General features: G+C 39.1%; 1 protein-coding gene across 2 annotated transcripts; it reads left to right on the top strand.

Moving 5' to 3' along the window:
- Positions 1-557: 557 nt before the first annotated feature.
- On the top strand, positions 558-10,103 carry PHF13 (PHD finger protein 13; the record flags this gene model as incomplete). Of its 2 annotated transcripts, XR_008848319.1 has the most annotated exon segments (4): positions 558-659; positions 3,623-4,223; positions 6,550-7,724; positions 7,848-10,103. XR_008848319.1 is itself a non-coding variant. In XM_056543055.1 (3 exon segments), coding segments are annotated over 3 exon segments (930 nt in total), but the record flags the coding sequence as incomplete, so codon positions are not given.
- Between the last annotated feature and the right edge of the window lie 2,073 nt (positions 10,104-12,176).

The following is a 12,176-nucleotide window of genomic DNA, read 5'->3' as shown; positions in this document are numbered from 1 at the left end:
TTAAAAATGACAATCTGTGCTTCAATAGGATTACATTGGATGTTGGTATTTAGCTGCTCCCCCATGAGGTTGTTCGCAGTATTGCAGCGATGCACAAGTGCACAACCCTGTTTAGCCACAATGTCAGTCGGTGCTACTGGAAGGGGCTGCAATGAAACCTAAAGGGGATTTCTAAAAAAAAATTAGAGGCTGGAACGACGGCGTGGTCTTATGAGTGATCACTGCTAACCCTATGTATATGCACGCTCACCTGAGTGTGCATGTGTTCTGATTTGGATGGAGGAGGGGAAAGTCTCTGCCAGATATATGATTATCGGTTAGGTCACATGTCAGACAGTAGGGAGGAGCTTCCAGGGTGATCGGCAGAATTTTGAAAGCAGCTCTGGAGGCCAACAGAGAAAATGTGGCACAAAAAAAGTCATAATCTATATCAATGGTGTAAAGCAAAGTGTTACTGAACCAGTGAAGCTACATAGATAACATAATAATAACCATATGGCGACACTATAGTTATTAGGCAGAGGAGTTAAATAAAGCTGCGTTTCGTTATATTTCAGGATGGAACACCGAACTACAGGCGAAGGAGGACCGTGGAGGATTTCAACAAGTTCTGTACGTTTGTGCTGGCGTATGCGGGATACATACCGTACCCTGAAGAGGTAAGTCATTGTATACCACTGTTATAGTAGTTATTTCTAGTTATATTCTTGTATATAGGAGCAGTATTATAGTAGTTATATTCTTGTATATAGGAGAAGTATTATAGTAGTTATATTCTTGTATATAGGGGCAGTATTATAGTAGATATATTCTTGTATATAGGAGGCAGTATTATAGTGGTTATATTCTTGTATATAGGGGCAGTATTATAGTAGATATATTCTTGTATATAGGAGCAGTATTATAGTAGATATATTCTTGTATATAGGAGCAGTATTATAGTAGATATATTCTTGTATATAGGAGCAGTATTATAGTAGTTATATTCTTGTATATAGGAGCAGTATTATAGTAGTTATATTCTTGTATATAGGAGCAGTATTATAGTAGTTATATTCTTGTATATAGGAGCAGTATTATAGTAGTTATACTCTTGTATATAGGAGCAGTATTATAGTAGTTATATTCTTGTATATAGGATCAGTATTATAGTAGTTATATTCTTGTATATAGGGGCAGTACAGTATTATAGTAGTTATATTCTTATATATAGGAGCAGTATTATAGTAGTTATATTCTTCTATATAGGGGCAGTATTATAGTAGTTATATTCCTGTATATAGGAGCAGTATTATAGTAGTTATATTCTTGTATATAGGGGCAGTACAGTATTATAGTAGTTATATTCTTGTATATAGGAGCAGTATTATAGCAATTATATTCTTGTATATAGGGGCAGTATTATAGTAGTTATATTCTTGTATATAGGAGGCAGTATTATAGTAGTTATATTCTTGTATATAGGAGGCAGTATTATAGTAGTTATATTATTGTATATAGGAGGCAGTATTATAGTAGTTATATTCTTGTATATAGGAGGCAGTATTATAGTAGTTATATTCTTGTGTATATAGGAGCAGTATTATAGTAGTTATATTCTTGTGTGTGTATATATAGGGGCAGTATTATAGTAGTTATATTCTTGTGTGTGTATATATAGGGGCAGTATTATAGTAGTTATATTCTTGTATATAGGAGGCAGTATTATAGTAGATATATTCTTGTATATAGGAGGCAGTATTATAGTAGATATATTCTTGTATATCGGAGGCAGTATTATAGAAGTTATATTCTTGTATATAGGAGCAGTATTATAGTAGTTATATTCTTGTATATAGGAGCAGTATTATAGTAGTTATATTCTTGTATATAGGAGCAGTATTATAGTAGTTATATTCTTGTATATAGGAGGCAGTATTATAGTAGTTATATTCTTGTATATAGGAGGCAGTATTATAGTAGTTATATTCTTGTATATAGGGGCAGTATTATAGTAGTTATATTCTTGTATATAGGGGCAGTATTATAGTAGTTATATTCTTGTATATAGGGGCAGTATTATAGTAGTTATATTCTTGTATATAGGGGCAGTATTATAGTAGTTATATTCTTGTATATAGGGGCAGTATTATAGTAGATATATTCTTGTATATAGGGGCAGTATTATAGTAGATATATTCTTGTATATAGGGGCAGTATTATAGTAGATATATTCTTGTATATAGGGGCAGTATTATAGTAGATATATTCTTGTATATAGGGGCAGTATTATAGTAGATATATTCTTGTATATAGGGGCAGTATTATAGTAGTTATATTCTTGTATATAGGAACAGTATTATAGTAGTTATATTCTTGTATATAGGAACAGTATTATAGTAGTTATATTCTTGTATATAGGGGCAGTATTATAGTAGTTATAGTCTTGTATATAGGAGGCAGTATTATAGTAGTTATAGTCTTGTATATAGGAGGCAGTATTATAGTAGTTATAGTCTTGTATATAGGAGGCAGTATTATAGTAGTTATAGTCTTGTATATAGGAGCAGTATTATAGTAGTTATAGTCTTGTATATAGGAGCAGTATTATAGTAGTTATATTCTTGTATATAGGGGCAGTATTATAGTAGTTATATTCTTGTATATAGGGGCAGTATTATAGTAGTTATATTCTTGTATATAGGAGCAGTATTATAGTAGTTATATTCTTGTATATAGGAGCAGTATTATAGTAGATATATTCTTGTATACAGGAGCAGTATTATAGTAGATATATTCTTGTATACAGGAGCAGTATTATAGTAGTTATATTCTTGTATATAGGAGCAGTATTATAGTAGTTATATTCTTGTATATAGGAGCAGTATTATAGTAGTTATATTCTTGTATATAGGAGTAGTATTATAGTAGTTATATTCTTGTATATAGGAGCAGTATCATAGTAGATATATTCTTGTATATAGGAGCAGTATTGTAGTAGATATATTCTTGTATATAGGAGCAGTATTATAGTAGTTATATTCTTGTATATAGGAGCAGTATTATAGTAGTTATATTCTTGTATATAGGAGCAGTATTATAGTAGTTATATTCTTGTATATAGGAGCAGTATTATAGTAGTTATATTCTTGTATATAGGAGCAGTATTATAGTAGTTATATTCTTGTATATAGGAGCAGTATCATAGTAGATATATTCTTGTATATAGGAGCAGTATTATAGTAGATATATTCTTGTATATAGGAGCAGTATTATAGTAGTTATATTCTTGTATATAGGAGCAGTATTATAGTAGTTATATTCTTGTATATAGGAGCAGTATTATAGTAGTTATATTCTTGTATATAGGAGCAGTATTATAGTAGTTATATTCTTGTATATAGGGGCAGTATTATAGTAGTTATATTCTTGTATATAGGGGCAGTATTATAGTAGTTATATTCTTGTATATAGGGGCAGTATTATAGTAGTTATATTCTTGTATATAGGGGCAGTGTTATAGTAGTTACAGCATTGTGGACATTAATATAAATGGTACAGTTAGTGAAATTGTGTATTTGTATATCTGATATTTGGAAGAAGTGCTTATTTTTGATGATTTCTTTTCCGCTCCTCTCCTCAGGAGACCCCTCTTAGATCCAGCTCCAGTCCACCAAACAGCACAGGAAGCACCGTAGACAGCGATAGTTGGGATTCCAGATTCCAGGACGTCTCCTCTACCGAGGCTTTGACGATCAAAAAGCGGAAAAGCTTTGAGCTGAAACACGAGCGCTCCTACCCCTCCATGCTGAAGCGCTCTAAGCTCAGCAGCTTCCTCCTGGACTGCAAGAAACTGGACAAAATAAAGAAAAAGAAGAAGTTTAAGAAAAAGGAGCAGCAGGCTGTGAAGGAGGAAGAGTACTTGAAAACCATAATAAAAATAGAGCCGGAGGACTCGTCACCTGAGGAGAACGTGCCCATGCCTATGCCCGCCCCCATCCTGGACCACCCGCTGGATCTCAAAATGTCTCCAAAGCACGAGACCCCAGACCCCATATTCGAGAGCTGTAACAACAGTATGGACAGCAGCTCCGTCACCATGAACTACGACGACATGGAGGAAATGAAGATCGAGTACTCAGAGGTGAACCTGGGGAAGCGGACGGTCATACGGCAGGGAAAGCAGGTGGTCTTCCGGGATGAAGACAGCACAGGGAACGACGAGGACATCATGGTGGACTCAGGTAAGATCGCTCACGATGGGATAGTCCTTACCAGACTACAAAGCGCGCCATATTGTGCACCCTCCTCCCCATCTGCACTTGGCACGATTGACCTATTGGCTGTAGGATTTGATATTATTGGCTCAGTGAACAAAATGGCCGCTGTCAGGTGCGCGATCACAACTCTATCAGCTCTGGTGTAGAGGCGGATGTTTTACGTAAGGAAACGTGACTAAACTCGCTCAGCTGTTGTATCCGAAGAACTACATAGCAATGAGGAATCAGGCAGCCATTATTGTTGTCTTAAGATTTTAGTGCTGCTTTAGACGTGGATCCCATCAAGTGTCGTAGTATAGCTGTAAAATAAGTTGCGGCTTCGTGTATATAGTAACTTCCTACCTAAACCTTGTGGCAGAGACAAAGCTACGTTATTTAGGAGATGGGTGGTAACCTGGAATGATCACTACACAATATAGATGGATTTATTGAGAAAGCTGGTCAAGCTGTCTTATCAGAAAACCAAGTGACTGAAAACAAAATGGCTGCCTGCCTTGGAAGCCCGAGCTTGAAGGTATGTAGCCAAGCAGCCACAGGCTGTACGGCGGCCATTTTATACAAATGTCAATGTAAATCTGGTTTGGCAGGATTCATGGGTGTTGGCTGCTAATTCCACTGTAGGACACAGAGCAGGCAGCCATTTTGTTTTCACTGTCCTACAGTGGAATCAGCAACTAACACCCACCAAACCAGATTTACATTGACACTTGTATGAAATGGCCGCTGTCAATGTACGCAGGCCGTGACTGCATGGCTATCTACCCTTTAGCGTGGGCCTCCGTGCAGGCAGCCATTTTGTTTCCTGTAGCAATATGGTTTCCTAGTAACCCCAGGTTACCAAACTCTGTCTTCCATTCTGGATTATCAAAATGCTGAATGAAGGGAATTATTAAACCAATTCTAAACCAGTCCCGGGAGCAGGTAGCCCCTCACCCATGATCCGTAATCTGATAATCCAGAATTCCATAATAAGGGATTTTTGGTTGGTGTGGTCCCCGGGCTTCCTTCAGGGCGCCCTTTAATCCATCCTCCGCCTCGCATGTTAATAAGGTCCCCAGGAGTCTCCTAATCCCTCATTTTGTTCCTTGTCTTGTGTCGCTTTAATTAAAACAGAGCTCGTTTCGGGGAAGAATTTGCGCGTTGATACAGAGCGGCGCCGCTCCTCCCAATCAGCCGACAATTATTATTTAGATTACTTCTTTTTTTTATCCTTTCCCTGTTGAAATGCAATAATTGTCGACACCTCAATAGGCAGCGGCGGCGGAAGCTTTCCTCGGATTGTGGGATTTAATTACATCGATGGATTGGGATTTATGTTCCGTTAATGCTTCATCGTGTTACTGGCATCGGTGGGGGGCGTAATCCTTAAAGGAGACAATAATTTCTGCAGGCAATGTAGTTGGCGGCGGGGGGTTAAATGGTGGCGCTACCATCACAAGAGCGCTACCGATTCCCCTTCCTAATCGATTATTTAAAGAGGGACTCCAACTTGGACAATTCTTGTTAAAGGGGTACTCCGCCCCTAGACATCTTATCCTATATCCAAAGAATAGGGGATAAAATGTCCGATCGCGGGGGATCAATCTCTCTGCTGCACCCGGCGTTCCTTTAGAGCGTCAGGTGCAACGCCGGAGGCTTGTGGCATCAAGGCCACGCCCCCTCAATGCAAGTCTATGGGAGGGGGCATGACGACAGTCCCGCCCTCTCCCATAGACTTGCATTGAGGGGGCGTGGCCGTGAAGTCACGAGCGAGGTGTGACCGAGCCTTCGCCCCGCATCACCAGTCATCTGGCACGGAGCAAAGTTTGCTCTGTGCACCGGATGTCTGGGGTGTCGCAGCTGAGATTGCGGGCGTCCCCAGCGGTGGGAACCCCGAGATCAGACCTCTTATACCCTTTTGGGGCAGAGTACCCCTTTAAGAGTCCCCTGACAATAAGTGTCATGGCGATCAGCTGTAATCTGTGGCAGTAACTATACATTGTCCCTGCAGCGCCACCACAGGGCAAATGAAGCATTACACCATGTCCATTCATGTAAATGTATTGTCTGTGTATTACAGGACAAGTCCTCCAGAGCATGGGGGGCGCTCTTTGTATCTACTCTCCGCTCTGGCCAAGAGATGAGGATCCTGAACAGAGGACCTCGCTCAGCCGAATCCCCTATTAAGGGTATATGACCTAAAGTGGACAACTCCGTTCAGCGATTACTCTCCGTTATCGGCTGAATTGTGCGCCATTATAGCAATTCTACATCCGCCATAGCTGATTGTTTTTATTACATTTTTTTTCAGATGATGAATCCTGGCATCTCGTCACCTGCTTCTGCATGAAACCGTTCGCTGGCCGGCCGATGATCGAGTGCAACGAATGCAACACCTGGATCCACCTGTCCTGTGCCAAAATCCGAAAGTCCAACGTTCCGGAAATCTACGTTTGCCAAAAGTGCCGAGACACCAAATTCGATATCCGACGATCAAACCGCTCACGAATGGGCTGTAGGAAGCTGTTTTTGGACTGAAATAACAAAAAAAAAACGGGGACACTGAGCAGCCGCACGCAGGACTACACCACTGTGCACAGACAACCAATAGCGTTAAAACAAATGTTTGTTTTTCTGTGGACGCGCACATTTACAGACTTTACAACTTACAAATTTCAATCTTGGTCGCCCAGTCAGGGTCTGTTTCACGTCGGCCATGTTTATCCGCATGAAACCGCACTGACCGGAGTTCAGTTCCCATGAAAACATGGCAGCACTGGGGTTAAATGTAGCAATGTTAGGGGAGGTCTTCCCCTCAAGACCAAAATGAGGAAAAAAAAAAAAAAAAACTGGTAAATTAAAATTTATTTTCTAAATGCTGCAGTTTGACAGTATATATTTTTTTCGCAGTTATGAAAAATTCAATTTTTTTGGTTCTAATTTAATTTTTTTGTCTCCTACGTACACAAGAGATTGTTGTAAAAGAAGTCCAAAAATCTTTTTCAATAAATGTTTTTTTTTCAATACGACCTGTAGATTAGAAAATGTATTTTTATTTTTTTTTTACGATCAATATACAGTAGTTTTTTTTTTTAGATTGTTTATTTTTTCATCAAAGCTGTTTTTTTTTTTTACCTGCGTGTGCGTTAAATGTTTTTAAAAAATAAAAGTATATAAATAATGGTTCTGACAAAATCAAAAAAAATCTAAAATAAAAATAGTAGCGGTAATAAGAATAATGCACACGCACGTGAAAAATGTTTTCAGAATGGAAGTTTTGCGTTGCTTTATCTACCTCTGTCCATTATATTTCAGTCATAGAATGAGGAAAAGGTTGGACGAAAGCAGGAAAAAATTGAATAAACCTTTTGATTTTGTGGCGCCATGTTAGGATATCGCTTGCCGTCCACCATTTTATCCCCCCCCCCCCTCAATTTGGCGCATAGGAAATGCTCCTATCCTGTCATACTGCCTTGATTGTATTATGTACATCAGTGTTCCCCAAGATGTGGCTCTGTAGCTGTTGCAGAACTATAACTCCCATCATGCCCTGACAGCCTTCGGTTGTCAGGGCATGATGGGAGTTATAGTTTTGCAACAGCTACAGAGCCACATCTTGGGGAACACTGATCTAAATAGGCCTCCAGTCCTGTGGAAAGCCTAGACTCTTACCTATAAAGATGGCTGGTTGACGACTGGTGTTGCCCATAGCAACCACTTGCATTACAGGTTGTGACTGGAAATCGGTTGCTATGGGAAACTTCGGCTGTCAGGGCATGATGGGAGTTATAGTTTTGCTACAGAGCCACATGTTGGGGAACGCTGATCTAAATGGCTCCCTGGAAAACCAAACACTGCTAACTAGAGATGGCTGGACTATGAATGGCGTTGCCCATAGCAACTACTCACATTAGATTGTGACAGGAAATTTGTTGCTATGGGAACCTCTTCTTGTTGACAATGTTGAATCTGTCAAAAAAAGAATGGATGGTCCAAAGATACCATCGTAAACTATGATTTTAGTACACGGCGGCCATTTTGTTTTGTGTGTGATTTTATATGACGTGTTCATATTTGAGATATGGCCACAAAATGGCTGCCGCCTAATGCAATGGAGAACCTATTGTGGTAGTTTTATGAATCCAAGGAGCCATGTTTGGTTACAAGTGACATATATAGGCACCATACCTGCTCTGATGTTGTGGCACTACAAGTCCCAGCTTAATGAATGGATATACTATGTTATTTAGTGTAAAACATATGGGCCTCCTCCAGTCATTACTAGGATGTGGAACTGACATAATTTTTGCACAGTTTATATTTAGACTTTTACGATTTTATATTTGGCGCGACCAATTCGTTTCAAGGTAGTGGCGCAATGTGGAAGGGAAGTTTTGGAATGGTTTTTTTTTTTTTCTAAATTGTATTAAGTTCACTTTTTTCCCCTCCCCTTAATATTGTATAGTGAATACATAAGGCAATAAGCAGAACTGATGCCATTTGTGTTTTAATTTTTTAATTTGTGTCCCATTACATAAACGACTTGTGTACGGTTCGCATTGAGGCCACATTTGCATTATGTTTTGTGTATCCGTTGCGGCATACATTAGCAAACCTTTTGTTATTGTGATTGCGCAGAAAATGTCATGTGAATGGGGTCAAAGGAAGAAAAATAATAATAAAAAAAGGAAATAAAATTGTTCCAGGCTGCTGCAGAACATCTTGGGAACTCAATTCCCTCTTTTTTTCTTTTTCTTTTCTTTTTTTTTTCTTTCTTTTTTTCACTGAACCATTTAAACCCTTTGCTGCCATGGTACGGGCCACCATTTTTTTTTTCTTTACGCCATTTCTTTCTCACTATTATTGAACGTGTTTCTTGAAGACTTAATGCTCTATAGGAAGTACATTATTCTATGTGAAGAAATTTTTTATTTTAGTTTTGAAAAATTTCTCCCTCACCAGAGACCAAACAGGCGGGAACTTTCCGATTCTTCTACGCACATCTCTGTGTATGTTGTGTCTGCCTAATGTGTGGAGACGGTAACGTCTCGTTTTAATGTTTTTTTTTTTTCTTTTGTACGGATACGGAGAGGGCTTTATCATCACACGTGTCTCTAAAATTAGTCATTAAAAAATGTTTGCTTTTTTTTTTTTTTTTGTTAAATTCACAAACTCAATAACCTGTTCTAAAAAAAAAATGGTACTAAGCCGCCATACTTTATCCTACCTTCGTTTGTACAATGGCACTATCTGAAGTTGGCGTCTTTGGCACAGTTTTTATGGAGTTTTATTTTTCAATAGTGCACTTTTTAAAATAAATTCCTTTCATGTTCACAATGGAGATTTTTTTTCGAGTCAGAAAAAAAATTTTTTTTTTCTTAATCATTTTATTTTCTACCACGAAATTCCTTTTTTTTTTTTTTTTTTTTTTTTTAGGGGAAAAAGGGTTTAAAAAAATACTGATTTAAAAAGAAAAAATGTTTTTTTCATTTTCAAAGTGTTTTTTAATGTTTTTTATGTTTTTTTATTTTAATCCTTCCCCTCAGAGTGCACTAGTCATGACTTGCTCTTTCGTAATGTCTTTTTAGGGTGTTTTGGTCTTTGCATTGTTTAAAGTTTACTCTCAGTAATCCCGATATCTACATTGGAAGTATTTGTATAGATAAATATATATATATATATAGATATATATCTCATTTTTGTAGGTGTTTATTTTATTTTTTCTGCCAGACTGAGAGAAACATTGAACAAGCTTTATAGAGCACAGACCGGGAAACATGATGTGATGTACGGGACTTGTGTATTTGCAAGGACGATGTTTCTGTGAAACTTTGTACATTTGTAAATAAAGATATCAATATTTTAACTTCATTCCGAGACTGCGGGTCTTTAATTTTTTTTGGACAGGAGAAGCGAATGGCATTTTTAACAAAAAACAATACATTTTAGATCAGTGTTTTCCCAACCAGTGTGGCTCCAGCTGTTGCCTTTAGCTGTCCGAACGTGCTGGATATTGTAGTTTTGCAACAGCTGGAGGCACCCTGGTCAGAAAAAGACTGACTTAGGTTAGGGTCCACACACACTCCATCCGCTTCATTTCAAGTTGCAGATTTTGCTACGAGCAGTCGCACAGGGCTTCCCGACCACAGCCCTGTGTGTGCAGTAAGGTTTGGAGGACCCGCACGTCTAGGTTTGCCACCTTACTTGCAGAAAAATACCGGCCATGCTAATTAGCATAATTAATTATATATGCGTGACATCACAGGATACACATATGCGGAGGAATTTTGTCCTATTCTGACCCCTATAACCTTTCTATTTTTCCTTATATGGGCCTGTATGAGGGCTCATTTTTTTGCGCCCCAATCTGTAGTTTTTAGAAGTACCTTTTATTTTAATTTTACTTTTTTGTGACTTTTTGATCTTTTTTTTTTTTTTTTTTTTTTTTTTTTTATTAAATTCGGAAGTTGCAGTTAGTTACTAACTACAGCTCCCAGCATGCCCTGATACAGCCTGTGGCTCAGCAGCTGCTCCAAACAAAAACTACAACTCCCAGCATGTTGGAGTATATAGTATTGGTCACTGTTTCCCAACCAGGGGTGCCTCCAACTGTTGCGAAACTACAACAGTTGTAGTTTGCAACAGCTGGAGGTGCTCTGGTTGGGAAACACTGGTATAGTATATGGTGCAACATTCCGGGAGTTGGAGGATTGGTTGAATAAATACTGCCCATTGCATTGCCGGTATTTTTAATATAAAAATATCGGCAGGGGGGCCAAAATACCATCCAGGTGGCAACCCTACGCACGTCACAGTCACTCCAGTGAGCTTAGGCCGGTCTCCAAACCTTATTAGCCCTGTGTGATCGTAGCAAAATCCTCAGCATATTTCCCGCAACGTGAAACACCGGGTACGTTCACACGAGCATGTTACCTGTGAGTTAAAAGCAACAGCAGAATATCTGTTTTATGTATGTGTGAAAGTTCCCTTAGGGGCCTATTCACACATACAAAAAGTTCTTCCCGGAAATTCCATGGGCAGCAGACTCCACCGGCGCTGGGACTATTCGGAAATGTGCAGTTTCCAAAGAGGGCAATTCATTTCCGCGTGGATTCTGCCAAAAGAATGAACAGGTTATTTGTATCCGCAGTGTGAACGGTGCAGCATAATCCTACGGAAAACAATGGGAGGCTGCTGCATCGGAATTCTGCTCGGGAAATATGTAATGTGAATGAGCCCATAGGGGTATGTACTAGGGCTGCACGATATATAGCAAAAGCAATGAAATCGCAAATTTTTTGCAATATAGTGATACGGCCCCCGGGGGAAAACTTGCGATTATCTGCTCGGGCCGACTCCCGTGTGCTGCTGCGGGTGGGGGGCCAGCCAGAGCAGGTAAAATATGTGATGGGGGAGAAGGGGGAGGGGTCGAATGTGATGGGAGAAGATGTGACCATGATGGGAGAATGTCACAGGGGGAGATGTGAAATGGGCGGATAGCTGTTAAATGGAGGAGATTGGAGATGAAATGGGGGGATTTCACCATTTATTTATTATATGGCATATCGAAATCGCAATATTTAGGCCCATAATCGCAATCGCACATTTTCCCCATATCGTGCAGCTCTATGTGATAGCCTGGGGGGAGTAGGGTATGGGGTGTGTAGGTGTGCGGTGACTAAAGGGTGTTTAACCTTTGCTATTCGTGACGCCAGGGTGAGGGCTCCTCAGTAATGCTTGTCCTACCACCACCCTTCCCAAGATTGATAGGGAGGTAGATAATAATAGAATGTCCACAACCGGAGAGTTTGCTGAAACAGTTGCAACTTTTACTGAAGGTTTTATGCAAGCTTCATAACCGGAACAGTTGCTATACATGCAAGCTTTCTTTGGAGATTGACAAAGGTTGGGACTTTAGCAATTTAGAGTCTTTAGGAT

This window comes from Hyla sarda, chromosome 10 (assembly GCF_029499605.1).
Source record: "Hyla sarda isolate aHylSar1 chromosome 10, aHylSar1.hap1, whole genome shotgun sequence".
Lineage (NCBI taxonomy): Eukaryota > Metazoa > Chordata > Amphibia > Anura > Hylidae > Hyla > Hyla sarda.
This window is presented reverse-complemented; position numbering and strand designations above follow the sequence as displayed.